Genomic DNA, 16,697 nt, shown 5'->3' with positions numbered 1-16,697 from the left:
CCAAGTTAAAATATAAGGCACCAAGTTATCAAACGTCCTCAAAATGTGTTAGCCTGGGACTTGGTCTCAGTCTCCCTTGTGGAATGCTTCACCTGGCATAAGTATTTATGCATTAGGTCACCACTGGAGGATATGAGGTTACAAAGTGAGAACTATAGCTCAGTGGCTGCAGCAGTTGTGTGGTGCTAGGAGAATCTGCAATCCTGAGCCCAAGAAATATTCTAACTACTGAATTGAAAATTGGAGCTCCCCTTACTCAGTGGTTTATAAGAGTTTGGAGTGCTCAGCTCTGGCAAATGATGTGACAGAGTAGGTGGGAGCAGATTGAGTTGGTGTCTTCATGTCAGACTCGGGTACAAAGTAGGTGCCAAGTAGCTCAGCATCATTAAGATGTGGGTGTTTTTACACATTCCCAACAGCAAAAGTCAGGCTGTACATACTCCCTCAGGAACTCACGTATCAGCTGAATATCCAGATCTCCACTGACATGTTGGGTGGCCAGAGGTGTTGCAGAAGTACATTTTTATCACAAATCAGTAGGACATAAAACCTGAAAGTGCTGACTGCCCACCAAACTCGAGCTATCACCCCTCCCACACAAGGGGAGCAGCTTTGCCAAGGCACAAAAGATCACTTGCACTGGGCTCTCTACTATGAGCACTGAGCTCCTGGATGGGCTGACTTCATCCTCCTTCTCCATCTGATTCCCCAGCCAAACATCCACGCAGGGTAATGTAGGCAAATGTGCTTCTAAAAAATCGTAAATGACCAAAGTTTTTCCCAACTGATGGACCTTCTCCAGGGACTCAGGTCAGTGAGTAGCTACAGCCTCCCACTGCACTCCTCTCATGTTGAGGATTTATCAGCATCATGCCACGTTGTCATTAACAGTCATTACTCAAACCTTGCTGCAGTCATTTTCATTGGGTATGAGCTAAACTACTTCACACAACTACGTAGCATGAGGTATATGGATCAGAACAACTTTTCTGTTTTGTCCTTGCCCATCACAGGCTTGTGTCCCAGTACAGGGAAACCCTGACTATTACAGGAAACCAGAAATGCAAATGCCTAAGGACAGATAAATGAATATTTAATTCAAACCAGCAAGATGTTGTTTGCAGTTATTTATTTTACTAAAATGGTTACATATGTTGAAACAAAGAAGAGCAATAGTAATAATGTTTGTTTTTCCAATATCATAAATAATTACTGAGTTTTCATTAGCTGTTGGCTCAGCACTGATCATGACTTTCGTTATTTAAAAAAGACACACATAATTCATCAGAATTTGTGTTTTCAGAAAACTCTAAAGCAGCAGTAGAAAAAAAAATAAATTAAAGGAAACAGTAACAAGAAATTAGGCCAAGTATTTCTTAAATTTAAAACCCACTTGATGTGTTTTACAGATTATTCTTGTGCTTTGATCATTGGAAAAGAGAACCATTAACAAGTTGTTTATACAATGGCTTGCCTTCTCCAGTTTTACTTCAGAGGAGTCCCCAGAAGTACCCTTTATATATGTGACAAATTTTGTTGTTTATACAGACAAAAACACTGACTATTCCTAACAGAAGAGTTTGTCAAAACCATGAATTTATTGTCACAAAATATTTAATACCAGAATAACTTATAATAGTATGAACAAAAGTGAAGTATTAACTCTCTGCTATTAGTTATAAACTCACATTATTATGCCAAAATCCAGTAAAGTATTAAAAATTAATGTAATGGAATCTTAGACATATAATGATGCAAGTCAGTAAAACATACTTCAACTGTTCATACAGTCACAACATACATTTCTTGCTTGGCACTTTAAGTCAATGCAAATCAGCAATTTAGAAAACAAAGTAAAAATATATATGTACAAAATATTTTCATATCAAATAATTTTCATTGTACACTAAATAAAACCAACAACGTTATGTTACATCAAGAAGTTTCCTAAGAAGTCACACCAAGGCTGATATTTGCAATGTGTCTTGACTATTTTAGTGCAACTGAAACAGCCTCTATTTGCAAGTTAGTTACATCATTAGCATAGTCCTGCTTCCATTGATGTGGGAGTTCTGCCATTAAACTCAGCAGGAGCAGAACTGAAGTCTTGTCTTGTTCATTGATGGCTCACCAGAAAGAGAAGCAAGGAAAGGGATAAGTTGGAAAAAACCCTGACAGGATACCCACAGGAAAAAATCCAAATCCTAGCAACAATCAGCTCTTTTCCAGTTTTCTGTAACAGATTCTGTATAAATTGGTTTTGGCTTTGCCACTGTTTATTCAAGCACTGTAAACCTCATTAGACTATTGTTATATGACTTAAGAATAACCTATACACCTCCAGATAAAATTTAAAAATAAACCTGGTTTTATGACAGTCATTACACTCAATAGCAGTCAATTTTAGAGACATGACATTTAATACATGGTTTAGTATCTTCTTAAAACCCTCCTGCCTTAAATGCCGAGATTTTTCAATGTTACAGTTCCTTCTGTGATTCTTGTTTGGGCTTTGATAGTTTATATTATAGGCTTTTCTTAGTGAAATGTGAAATGTCAATCAACTGTCCTCATTTATGCAGTACATACAAAATAAAAATGTTTAAACCACATTAAAGTAATAAGTTCCACCATGGAAACATTTCTGAATGGCACTATAGTTTTAGTTTTGTACAAGAAGAAACCAATTTTACTTCTATCAAAACTTCAGTAAGTCACTAGTAAAGCTTTAAAATTATAGAAATTCAACTTGAATTTACAACTAGTCTGACTAAAACCTTCTCAACTAGAAATCTTTAATGAGCAACACAGCATATGTATAAGTTCAAAATAATCTGAACAATTAACTTATTTCCTAAATTTGTGTGTTCTAGAGTATTGCACTTTTCAAAGGAATGGTTTTGGTATTTTAATATACTGCATATACAGGTAAGAAACATGCATAACAACCTTATCGTCACTTTGACAAAACGTACTGTACAATTTTTATAACACTGTTGATTAAAAAAAAGAGAGTGAGAATGATGTAACAATTTCATTAAGACTCATCAATTTGTACAAGTCAAATAAGCACAACTCTCCAGGGCCTTCAGCAGTAATGTGTTTAGCCCTCGGCTGCTTAAGCCCACTTGGAATAATATACAAAGTTTAAGCATTATGGCATTGTCATTTTGAGGCATACCACTGTTGTACTATGCCCACGTTATAGCTTATTTTTTCAAAGCAAGGCACTTACTGTAATAGCAATGCAAACATCTTATGCGCACTTTGATTAACATAAAATAAGTTAATGTTTTGATAAAAACAGGATTTTTATAATTTACATGCCTTTTATAGAAGCAGTTGAACATTTCATTTAATACAATGAAAACATCTGAGTCAGAAGGGACCTTAATTTTTTTAACTGACCATTCTGTAAAAGGGGACCTATTTTCCACATTTTCCCCCTGTCTGTGAACCGGATTTTGCTGAAAACAAATCCTGTGAGGGAATTGTCTGTTTGATGTGAAAAAGAAAGAGGACCCATCCCTTAAAACTGCTGAACTAATGGCACTTTAACAGTCTTTACTTCTGATATATGTGATGATTTCTGAATGATGCAGCTGGTAGTTCCCTGCAGTTTGTCCTTCCCCTGGGCAAGGTTCGTTAGGGCCATAGCTGCGTTGATCTCCTTCCAGTACGTCTCGTCTTTGCTGGGTCCCCTTCTGTTAGCTGCACTGGATTCAAGCAATAATAAATATTTACACACACATCTTACATAGCTACATGGTATCAGGAAAACTGTAATAGCAACAACAGTTTTGGAAAACTGTGAAGTCCCTTACTCACCTTTCACACTTATTTGGTCCATTCTCCAGATTTTCTGAAAACAGGAAAAGAAAAATCTATTTTATTTTAATAGTTTTAAAAACAAGCATGTTCAGGGAATAGGCATATTGAAAAATAACCCAAGATTTATTCCAAATTTGCTACCAGATCTAAAAGAAAATCTTTGCTTTGACACACAAAAAGGACCAGCTTCATGCAGGCATCTTCCTGGAGAAAGCAACACTGAAGGTGTAATTGTTCCTGAAGGTTGACCCACATTTTGCAGGGCAATAGAGGAGTTCTTCAAAACATATTTATGTTTTGAATACCAAGGACATAAGGAATTGCAAAATCTAAAAATAAAAATCAGCTTCACTGCCTTTCAGTGAATGCCTTCTAGTATGCACTAAAAATAGGACTCTCACCATGCACACTTGAGTGTGTGTGTGTTTCAATGCTCCTCTTGCCCAGGCAGTGCCTCAGCCACAGAGGCAGCTGAGAGGGACACAAGTAACAAGCACACCTGGTCAACAGCCCTCAGAGATGAAATTGCATCACAGGCGTAAACTACACTTCCTCATCAAGAGTCACATTTGTTCATTCACTAAGTCCTCACGTCCCAGAGAAGCCAGAAATATTTACAGAAATGTATAAGCTTTATTCAGTGGGTTTGCTATCCTGACACAGAAATACATTATAGAGGAGCAAGAAGCCGATGCCCAACTGCAATTCCTATGGAAAACAGGTCAAACCAAAGAAACAGCAATGGCATGAACACTAATGGCTACAAGACCCAAAAAACCTCTAAACACAACATCAATCTCAAAAAGTAATGTACATCTTTGTGAGGCCAGATTCCCAAATAAAATCAGCCTTACTGCTAGATTTCCATCAGATTATTAATTAAAAGTTGATCTTGTCTTTAAACAGAGCTTCCAGTGGAATAACCCTTGGTAGCCCTTCCCTTAGGAGCAACCTTGCCCACCACAGCCAGCAGCCCATTGTCTCCTACAGCCAATAATTCAGCTCAGCTGCACTGCCCAGTACTTGGAGGTGACTGCTGGAAACCACAGTCCCACTAAAGAGTCACAGGGAGACCAGCTGCAATTTCAGAGATCAGCTGTTTGCCTGTTTGATCCAGCAGGCATCCATCCTTTTGAAAAATAGCTTTATAAATAAATGTTCCCAGGTGACCAAGATTTAAGCTTTGTTCCAAAAGTGCATGGCTTAAATCAGTATCTCTTAATATTTCCTAGAACAATGCTTGAATGGGATTCAAGAAGGGTAAGACCAGCCTATGCAGAGGAAGGAACCAAGGATAAAAGGAACATTTGATCCATAAAGAGGTACTGGATTACACAAAAAGTCTCCTCCTTCACACTGTACTTGGCTATGAAGAATTCCTCAGCCCTGCTTCATTGTTTTTTCTAATTAGAGACAATTTTCAAGATGACGTTTGGGACTGAACAGATCAGTAGGTATAGAAATGGAAATGGCAAGTAATAGAGAACATCACTGCCAGAGCAAACCTGGATATAAATACACCTCTCTCAAGCATCTGTCCATTTCTTTTGCTGTTGGAAAATATTTCCTATGAACAAAAAAATTGCTTGTACAAACTTCTGAGGGAAGTAGGTGTGAATGGTGACACACATTCCAATTCCAGCGTTTATTTGAAGGAGTATTTGCAAATATTTTATACTGGTGTTTAGCCAGCTTTCAAAGAAAGCATCTTGCCCATGGTATATATAAGCAAAACTAAAAAATAAAATCCAGGAGGAAAGAGCTGCCCATTCTTTAACTTTGTTGAAGATTTTTCCTGAATCACACATATTTTCTTATTCTGTTCAGATTTTATGGGTTTTTTAAGCAAATAATTTATGTCAAAGAAACTCAAAACTGGGTTAAAATAAAACCATCACTGGTAATTTGCAAAGCTCTGGCTAATAACTGCTCTTGAAACATGTTAGTACAATGAAGTCTGAAAATCCATAATTTCAAAGAACAGGCCCTCTTTTTCTTGCCAAAAGTCCTTTTCTGCTATACCAAACCTCTGACAGCATATGCCAGTTTGCACTACCACAGCATCCAAGCAGCTCCCTTGTGTCTGAACAGCTTTTAGCAAAGGAAACATGTATTACTTTTTTTTTTTTTCGGTTGGGGATAACCTCAGTGAGAGAGACAAAGACCTTTCCTTATGTTCTCCTTGACATCTTGCCAGTCAAACCAACTTAATGTGACTCAAAGCAAAAGTGGGGTTCACTTCACATGTCATGAAAGTGCCATCTAAGTCACAATAATTTGTATCTTTTTTTGTCTGGACTCCATTCATAAAGAACAGAGGTGTTCCCCAACAAGTGGATTCAGCCATTCTATTCAACACTGCAGCCCAATATCCCTGCGTGCTGCTGCAAAGCCAAATCCCTGAGTCCTGCTCTGTGGCCCCTTCCTCACACTTTGTCCTTTGGACAGCATTATCACCCATGTGGATATGCTGAGAGCTGGATGGGGGAGGACCATATCTCTCCTTTGGCTACTCAGTATATCAATGATTCATATCTATTTTTATATAGAGACATTAGACACTGCTAGTATAACTACAGCCTTAATGGCTTAGCTCAGCCTGGAACAAATGCAGGCTGGTCATGTCTGGCTCTTCACTCCCCAGAGAAAGAACATAGATGACAAAATGTTATCAATCATATAAAAGAACTGCAAAATGGTGAGTCTTACCCAATATTTTGCTTTTTCTTCATCTTTTGTAATCTATCTGCTCTGCCTCCAACAACTAATTAAAGATTTTGATAATTGAAGCTTTTAATACTTGAGGTACCTTCACAAGAATTGCAAAGTATATTTCAACTGTAAAAGTAATATTTTGGTGAGATTGCTCCATGAAAATAATCAAAGAACTGCACTCTCAAAATGGAAAGTGTTCATTTGCTTGACCATCACACAACACATCCCTAGATTTCATCTCTCAGGCAATTAGGAAATGTCACTGGGGCTGGGTAACCTCTCTGGAAATGGTGATGAAAGGAATGGAAAAACAATGGAGCATCCTGAATCTCACCAAGCAGCCTCAGCTGAGGACTCACCCCAGAGCAAATGCTGATGGGCACTCCACTCATGACCCTCTCTCTACAACATGAGAAGCAGCACTTTACCAACCTTGAGGTACCAAAGTTGCACCAGAGCTGTTCTCTCCAAGCACTGTGGTTACCTTGAACCTCATGCACCTTTGGTGGTCTCTTCCTAAAGAGTGAGGCTCTCTCAACAGTCAGATCAAGGCAAGCTGTCACACAAATCTAAACCCCTACAGACTGGTCAAGCTTAGATCAGTGTGTCAAGTGACTCCTGGGAAAGCCAGCACTGACGAATTATTGTATTCCACACCGTTCCCAAGGCTCATTTGATAGGTTAAAAGAATATGTTTACCCTACTACACACAGACATAAATACATTTTAACAGCATACAACTGGCCAGCACAAATAATTTTCCTAAACAAACAACAGTAGTGCTCAATAGCATATTTAGTAATTGAAACCAGAAGAAGCTGCTGCTGAAGGTGTTTTGTAGCATCTCAGAAAGGATTATGCTTCTTGTCAAAGGATATTGGTAGGCTTTCAACATATATTGAGATTCTATAATAAATCTACTTAATATTAAACCTCAGAAATACCTTTTTGCCACAGGTTTGGAAATCACTTAAAACAGTGGTCATTGCTCTGTAGCCAGAAAGTTTTAAACACTGTGAAAATAGAAACTTAATCATTTAAAATTAGGACTTGTCATTTATACCTCACTTTCTGGTGCTTCATTCTGTAAGCATCCAGAGAACCGTTTTTGCCTGGCCAAGAATGTCTCATTCTGCTCTCAACATCCACCCAAAGAAACCAGCAAGGCAGGATATTTGTTCCCTCTTGTTTGTAATAGGAAGTCACTATAAATCACCTACCAAAGGAATTCTGTATACCTTTCCATTAGTATGAGTTTTCAGTATACAGTTTACTGTAGGGCATAGTGCCAAGAGTGTAGACACCAGACAATAGCAGCTTTGTGATACAGCATGGTATTTTTCAGGACTCACATAATTATTAATAATACACATGGCATCTTTTTTTTTTTTACCATAAAATTTCTTCATAAATATTAACTCCCTGATCCTGACAACTCTCTTGCAAGGTATCCTGCTGTCCCATTTTAGCAGAGATGTAAATGAGACTCAGAAGTCCAAAGTCAAAATACTGCCTAGGCAATATTTTGACTATTTCAAAAGCATTTAAGAACAGAATTTTCCAGGATTTCTCTTATATTTAAAATGTTTTCCTTTGTTCTTCTGCTATCAGAAAGGACTAGCCAAAGAAAATGAAGCCCAAGGTTAAACTGCAGAATAGCAGAATAGCATCACATACCTCCAATTTACTATGCACAAAAGCTCTCTGGTGACATGGAGCTTGCAGCACATTCAAACATTTCAGAAAACTCAGACCCTTACTGTTCACTGCATCCAGACTAATATTTTTTTATGTATTTGGACGACTTCAGGGGTGTGCTAAATAATGTTAATTACAGTTAGATTTTATCATTTGGATTTGAGAATTCTAAACTAAGCACTGCATGTGTGCAGTGATGAAGTACACCCCAAGGCCCTGTTGGGAACAGGGAAGGCAGGACTGAGCCCTTAGGCAGCACCAAGCAGTCTCACATTGCCCCCCCACTCACCCTGCTATCCAGCTGAGCCACAACAACTGGCTCAAACCCGGCTTTGTGTTATCAGGTAACACTGACAAAGCAAAGATGGCTTGAAACCAACAGGGGAAAGAATGTGTGAATGAGGGAATGAGACAGAGATGGAAGGGTACAGAACATTATGTAGTGGGGAAAAAATGGACATAGAAGTCAAGGCACAGTAGGTCAGTCTCACATGACCGTCGTATTTTTTGAAGCTACTTAAACATGTACAGATTCCTGGTGAATTACACATCTTCTAGCTTAAAATAGAGGGGGGAAAAAAAGAACTGCTGGCCTCAAATGGTGAACACTATAAAACATTTGTTGGTTCAATAAAAGGTCCTGTATAACTTATCTTCATTTTAAAATTGGCAACACTATTCAGTTGTTTCTCTCACTGCCTCTCCTGAACTTTCTTTTGTTGGTTTTGGAGACTCTGGCTTAACATGTGTTGACCAGCATTTTCAAAACAAGCAAGAAGAGGAAAAAGAAGGAGAAACAGGAAATAAACTGGGGCAGCTGAAAGAAAAATGAACATTACATGTGTGAGTAAATTAGTGAAGTATTTCTGTAGGTCACATATTCACACACACCTTGATCCCAGTATTTTCCAAACCACAATTTCAGGGCACATAAGACTTTCAGATCTCCGTTTCCCCAAGAACAAAGTTGGGTTAATTTGAGTTAATACTCGTGTGCTCTTCTGCATTGACACAGCTCCTTTACCCCTGAAGGATCCCAAAGTAAACTGTGAACCACACAACACCACTAATATTCACCCACATCTGGGGAGGGAACATGGCTTAGCCCAGGCTGCTCAGCAATGCAAGGGAGGGGAAACTGCAGCCCAAAGCAGCAGGCCAGGGCTCTTATAAAAAATGTCATTTAATCTCGGTGCAAAAACTACAGCATGTTTTGAAAAACAAGAAAACCTCAGCTTCTCCAGCTAGAATTGGAGGAAGAAGGAACTGGCCATCCCATATTTACACTTGCAGCCTCCCATTTTGAGCCTAATGCAAACAGACAAATGAGCCTGTAAACATGGATAACTGCTCAGCCAGAGACCCACACTACCACAGCCTTTCCACACACAGACAGGGCTCATCCCACCCAGCACTGAAACTCCTAAAACCCTTTTCCTTTTGCACCATCCTCCCAGTTTCGTCAGGGACAGTAGACCTATTAAGGATGAATTATGAAGAAGTGCAGACAGGAAAGCTCATGCTGGAAGAGACTCCAAACCGCAGTCTCCTACAGAAATATTCCCCAAACACGCCCTGGCATCTGATCTCCTGCAGACCCCAGGCCACCTCCACATGGGATCCCTTCAGTGTTGTCCCTTTTGAGTCCCCTCCTGCCTCAAAGCAGGTTCTGGGCTGGGAAGGTCTGTGTGAAACCATCTGGCTGGGGCTGGCAGCGCTCATGCAGCAGAACCTTTAGGTGGAGGAATGAGAGTCCCTGCTGGAGTTTCAGGTGACTTGTGGCTGCATACACAGCATGGCAGTGTGACCTGGGAGAGGGCAGGATACCAATCACAGCTGGTCCCATCTCAGGGGTGTACTGGATTTCTACTGACAAAGATTTATTGCCATGTCCTTCAGCTGGGTGGGAGGAGGAAAGCTGTTAGAAACCTGCAGGAATGAGCTCTGGGCCCAGGCTCTAGAGAAAGCTCCTTTTCAGCAAAGCTTTATTTTACCACTGCTCTCTTTCTTCCAGGAGGAGGTTACAGAGCAGCTTGTAATGAAGTCACCCTCACAACCCTGTTACCTCACTCCTTTGGCTTCCCAGGGACACCAAGTATAACAACTGACCTGTCAGCAGCTGTTATGTCCTTTCAGATGAACAAACTGCATAATGACAATTTATGTTCACAGTAACCACTGGAGTGAATATTTTTCCCTGCTCACCCAGTGGGTCTTTTCCCAGGGACAGCTGTAGCCCTGGTCTGACATCTTCTATTAAGATCCATATGGTGAATCTTGCCAATGTTAGAAACATCCCTTTTCCATCATACCCTAGACTAAACCTTTTCTGCGAAAATACTTCCTTGCAATTTGTTTCTTGCATCAAACTTCACATATAAGCTTTAACTGTGAAGGACTGCTAACAATCAAGTTTTTTGGTGAATATCTGATCATCCAAAGACTTTTTTACATTGTGCAGCCTGGAGCCTGCTGCAGTGGGAGTAGGCATCTAATTACATTTTAATACATGTGATTTTTATAAAATGAGTGTACATGCCCACAGAGACTGTGATAGGTGTATTTTATAAATAATAAAAGAGAACTGAGTTTGCAAGTCTATATTAATATTTGCATTTTTAAGTGCACTGAAAGCCCCACATAATAGAAGGCTTGGTGCAAATGGCCTTAGAGTCTTGAATTATGCACATGAATGTAAGAATTTATGAGTTAGCAAAATGGATAAAAAACTGGTGTAAATCACTTCATTGTTCAGGCTGTCACAGCTGACTCCAGATCTCCACTGACCAGTGACAATGTGTTCTCCTTGGTGAGATTCAGGGCACTGTGGGAGTCTTGTTTTCTTAGCCAGACCTTAGCAGAGCCTATAATAGGAGCTGGGGTTGCGAGTGTTGAGGTGAGCTGTTAACAAAATGATGGTTATACGGTTTTATTTTCTTTACAAGTTTGCTGCAAAGCTGACTGAAATAATTTTTTTTCTCATTGAGTTGGCATGTTCCTCATTGAGTCGTGCAATGTTGTCAGATTCCTTGGTGATAGTCTCCCACATGCATTTCACAACGCATAAAGGAACATCTGACCTAGGCTTCTTGTGTGTGTGTGTGTGTGTGTGTGTGTGTGTGTGTGTGTGTGTTATTTGGGAAGGGATTTACAACACGTGCTGTGCTGACTCATCAGGTGAAGTGGTTTGCCCTTCTGTTGCAAACCATTAGGGGCTAACATTGAAAACCACATTAGGCAGCAGGTAAGGGGGAGGTGAAATAAAAAGGAAAAAGGAGAAGAGGAAGAGAAAAAAAGAAATAAAGGAAAGACTAGATGATACAAAAAAAAAAAGAAGAAAATGACAAAATGGCAAATGAAGATTCACCAGGAAAAATAGGAGTAAGGAATATAAAGGAAGAAAACATACCACTATGTAAACTTTCTTTATTTTTAATACAAAAATATCCTTCTCCCACCCAGGAAAGTTGCTCTTGTGCAGGCAGGCACGTTCAGTCTTTCATTCTGGATTTAAAGATTTTAATTGGGAGCTCTTAAAGACTAAAATAAGGCTTTAAAAATAAAAAGCTAAAGTCAAATGCAGCCAGGGTAAGCACTATTACACTCCAGCACGATTGTTTTTCATTAAAAAAGCAGGGTGAAAGGGAGGGTTTCAAAGCCGTATTTCAACCCTAGGCTGACACGACAGCAGTAAAATCTGATTTTGTTATGCTAATTGGCTGTGGGTTTGGGAGCAGACCCTATATATGCAGTGTAATGTTATGATATGAATGCATACACACAGGATATTTTCAGAAGCTTCTTGCAGAATTTAGAGGAACGTGCCACCCATTCCTGCAGCCCTGCTTGCAGGAGCCAGCTCCTCTCCTGCTCCTGGGAGCCAAGCACATACTGTACAAAGACAATTTAAATTACAAGGTGCTGTACTTTCAGGCAAGTGGAGGAACTTCTCAGTGAATGTCAGAACTGATTTCCATGGTCTGTTTAGCCAGAAGCATGGAGTAAAGAATGGGTGAGTATCTGAGACAAAATTCAGTTCCTTTCACTTGCCTGTAAGATAAAGAAATTACAAATATGGTCTCTTTAAACACAGCTTCTTCCACCCACTGCATGGGGTACTGAAATGTGCACAATACTTACCACAGAATCATGGAATATCCTGAGCTGGACCCACAAGGATCATTGAAATCCAGCTCCTGGCCCTGCACAGACAGCTCCAAGAATTACACCATGAGCCTGAGAGCATTGTCCAAATGCCTCTGGAACTTCAGCAGCCTTGGTGCTGTGACTGCTTCTTTGGAGAGCTGCTCCAGTGCCCAGCCACCCTTTGGGCGAAGAACCTTTTCCTAATATCCACATAAACTACCGCTGACACGTGTGCAAATACTAAACCCCAGACACCTCAGTAGTGTCCCAAACCTACTGTGCTGTGAGACCATAAGCTTACAAATTCAAGGAGCTTGTAAGAAAACTGCATCAGCAGGGCTCCAGCAATCAAACAGCTATAAAAATGACTGTAAGCTGCAAAAGAGGCTCACGGTAACCCAGACAACTGTTGCACAACAGATCCTGTAAATCCAGGGATTACATGTGAAATTTAAGATTGTTTATATCTCCAAGGAGATATAGATATTTCCAAATATATACCTACCTGTATCTGCTTCTACATTATGTTTGCATAGAAATGGGAATGGCTAAGCATTCTGCCTTGACACTTAGCATACTATGAGATAGAGCAGTACAATCACACATGGTATTTTCTGTAGTCACCACTTCCTGAAGGCACATGAGAGCTCTGCCAGGGCTGAACCTGCAGCAGTCAGTGACACCTTTCCCTGCACAGCCTTGGTGCCATGACACAGCAGCTCCAAGGCTGTTGCAGGAAGAGGACACAAGAAGAGAGGAGACAGTCAGATGGACTTAACACATTGAGTACATCATGTTAGGGACTGACAGTCTCTCTGCTTGTGCTACAGGTTTGTGTGGGGCTCAGTAAGTCATTCTAAGTGACCTTTTCACAGGTGCTACATTGCCTGGTCTGAGAGTACATTCTCTGGTCTGAGAGTACATTCTCTGTCTTGAGACCATAGGCTTTCAACTTCAGCATGGCTGAGCACCCACAGGTGCAAATGAGGTTAACAAAAGCGTTACTTTGCATGCATAAAAAACCATGAAACCATGAGCATCCTCAAGGTCTTATGCAGCTAAAATTACTTTAAATTGTAATTATTTGGTGCCTTACTTATCCATTCGTGAAATCCAACAGATGTCTTATGAAAACACCCTTATTAAACTTTGAAAAGGGCCAGATAGGATGTATCGAGTGGCACTGAACAGCACATCATGAAATCATCCCGTCCTCAGAGGGGCTCAGCTACATTCATGCTGTGGCTTTGGTGGTACAGAACCAGCAGTGAGCAGCCAGTGAGCATGTAAAATAGGTTTTGAGGCATCTTTCAAACTAGACCAGGTCATATATGTCAGAAAAGTATCTCTTTCCTCATCTAGCTCAAAATGTGATGGGAACCCCTTTATTCAGCATCCCAAGGAATATCAGCAACATACACAGAAAGCTGAAGTCACACACCTCCCTGACCATATACAGAATAATGAGCAGAAAGAAAGTGCTGAGTGAGCTGCAGGGGTAGGAGCTGCCTGTGGATTATTCTCATCTCCAGTTGGACAAAAGTGATTTCAGTGTTTGACAGCATTATTTTGAGTCAGCTCCTCAGTTTTGTTTCCTCTGCTTTCCCTTGTGAAGCTATTGCAGTCTTCATGCTCTTGCTCACCACAACTTGCACTGTATTATTTCCATTACAGGATTTCTTCCCAAACCTAAATATTCCCAAGCACCTTTTAAACAGGCCCTCAGAGATTCTAGTAAATTGGGGGGCCTATCAAGAAGGGCTGTGTTTTCAGTTTTCCTATTCACTGAGTGAGCGAGAGCCAGTGCACTAAAAGGCAGAAGGCTCTTGGAGCAGAACATCATGCCCAGAGTTATTCAGGAAGATGTGCCTATTTGCCAAGAGCTTTTGAAGAAGCAGAAACACCTCCTTCTGTACTCTAAACATCATCTCGTGTTTAAAATGGTTTGTGTCCTAATGCAGTGCAATTCCAGTAACCCTGCAGAAGAATCATACTAAGAAGAGCTCAAAGCCTCTCTGGGCTGTCATGGATATTGGTGCAGTGGAATAAATCAGCCACACTAGGCTTGAATTCTCAAGGAGCAGCTAAACTTTAACACTGCAGATGCTCACTAACTGGAATCTGTAAGCGCCCTTCATAGCAGAGCCTTTGCCCATGACAGATGAGGTTCCTGCACTCTGAAGGAGCACGTGTGGGAGGTCCTGAAACAGTAGTAGACCAGTACTTAACATTGCAGAGGCCTTGGATGTGAACAGCTTTGTGGAAGAAGGTGAAATTGCTTCTCTGGCAAAATGTATGGAACCGTCTGTGATAACAGCAATGAGAGCGAGGATGACTGAACAAATATTTGCACTGAATGCCTTGTCAGGACAGGGGAATTGCTACTGATATGATCTTCACTTTCAATGTTACTGCTTCTGACAGCCTTACAGACCTTGCAGATGTTTATTGGCCACTAAATCATTCTTCAAGAATGTTGGCTCTGTTCCCAAACCTGAAGAGCCTGAATGTGAAGGGGTTTGTTATTCAACACACACACCACACCGCTGCTTTTGGAGACAGCGATTTTCAAGAAACCTTCAGCAGGGAAGCACCGTCACTGATAACAGGACAGGGACTGGGTTCAGATTTCCCGCACCCTGGACCCCAGGCCGAGTCAATGAGCAGCAGCAGCAGGCACGGAGCGCCCATCCACGCGGCAGAGAGCAGCGAGCCGAGACAGCAGCGCGATAATGGACCTGCACGGCAGCAAACTGCAGACAGACAGCGCTTACAGCTCACCCCGACCAGAGATGCTGCCTGCTCCTCTTGGTACAGCACAACTGCCTGGCTTCCAGAGCCTCCGTGGTGCTGCAGAGAGCAGCTCCGATCTGCTCCTCTCCTGCAGGACACGCTGCATAACAACGAGGCGCATTCACAGCCTTCGCCATTCAGCTCAGGAAGAGCTGCTCGCGAAGACGCAATTGCTAAGCTGGGGAGGACCCCAAGCCGCGGCATTTCACAGCAAACAGATTTGCTTTCAAACAGAGAGCTTGAACTACGGGCAATATGCTCAGGCTGTAAAAAGATGTTCTGACATCACTGCAAACAGTTCTCACCTGAAAAAGCTACACTAGCCACTGTACCTAAATAGGCACTGGACTAAAATAGTATTACTAATAACTGTGACAGTAAAAATACATATCTTTTAAATAATGAGTGATAAAAAGTAATCAATTCCCTTCATACTATAAAATTATTTTGTAATAAATTAATTAATAAAATTTCGTAATACAGTTATGAGTTATTGATGGACAGCGTATTATTACCACAGGAAAAATATATTATCCATAGGTATTGAACATACTTCTCCCAAAAAGGCACCAACAGATTGACCAGTGAATGGGATCTAAAAGCAGTTCAAGCCAATAGCTTCCTCTAAACCCTAACTGAATTGCTGGCTGTCAGCTTGCAAGATAAAAGACAATGCTATCTAAAGCAGCCCTTGTAACATTTTTCCTCAAAATAGGGTGAATATTGTTTAAAAATATCAGATTGGTGCAGACATAATGTGCTTCAAAAATATGTAAGACAGTTGCAGAAGGTGATAATGTCATATTTCCTGTGTATTTGTTTTACATTAGCTCATATGTGTTTTTCTGGAAGCCAGGAGACTTCTGCCAGGGAATTCTCTCCTGCAACAGTCTGCCACATCAGAATTAAAACACACATACATATTTATGGTAAAGCCATATGGTATTTATAGTTAAATCAACTGATATACTTCAAAAATATAAATTTTGGTTAATTTGGAAGCTCTATAAATCAAAACCAGCTCAGAAGCTTTATTAGCATTATAAATAATTGGTCTTTCTTCATGTTACCATAAATAAAAACAACAACAAAAAAACCCCTAAAAACCCTTCACCCAACAAGGTTTGCAATGGGAAACTGAGCTACAGATACGTGAATAAAAATTTAGAAAATACCAGCATTCATAGAGCACAATTCCTTACACAGATGCAGTTGGAAATCACTGTGAACTTTTTCAAGGAGCAATTAAAGGAGCAATTAAATTAACTTTATCTCAGCGTAATTCACACTTACGGAATTTTTTAATGTGTCTTCCCTGATCTACTTAGATGTTTTCCTAAGGGTAAGCAGCATCTGCAACAATCGTATATTTGCACAGATAGCCTTGCATTCTCACCTGCCTTTTTAAGAATTAAGATCCTGAATTTCTACTTCTATAAAGTATATCAACGAGACACGAAGCCATGGCTCCAGACATAAAGATCATTTATATTTTTTAGGAAATAACTGTGGTA

The 16,697-nt window shown here is 40.3% G+C and overlaps 1 protein-coding gene across 3 annotated transcripts in view; it reads right to left on the bottom strand.

Moving 5' to 3' along the window:
- Positions 1 to 856: 856 nt before the first annotated feature.
- The window catches only part of MKX (mohawk homeobox), a 50,955-nt gene continuing 35,114 nt past the window's right edge, over positions 857 to 16,697 (bottom strand). Inside the window, exons 7-8 of one of the 3 annotated variants that reach the window (XM_030971159.1) lie at positions 3,829 to 3,862; positions 857 to 3,716 (exon numbers count right to left, since the gene is read on the bottom strand). In XM_030971159.1, coding sequence (XP_030827019.1) covers positions 3,530 to 3,716; positions 3,829 to 3,862 — 221 coding nt within the window. In that variant the 3' untranslated portion in view covers positions 857 to 3,529. Of the gene's footprint in view, positions 3,717 to 3,828; positions 3,885 to 16,697 lie in introns of all 3 variants that reach the window. The other 2 variants (XM_030971158.1, XM_030971160.1) reach the window with 2 other exon arrangements.

This window comes from Camarhynchus parvulus, chromosome 2, assembly GCF_901933205.1.
Source record: "Camarhynchus parvulus chromosome 2, STF_HiC, whole genome shotgun sequence".
NCBI lineage: Eukaryota > Metazoa > Chordata > Aves > Passeriformes > Thraupidae > Camarhynchus > Camarhynchus parvulus.
This window is presented reverse-complemented; position numbering and strand designations above follow the sequence as displayed.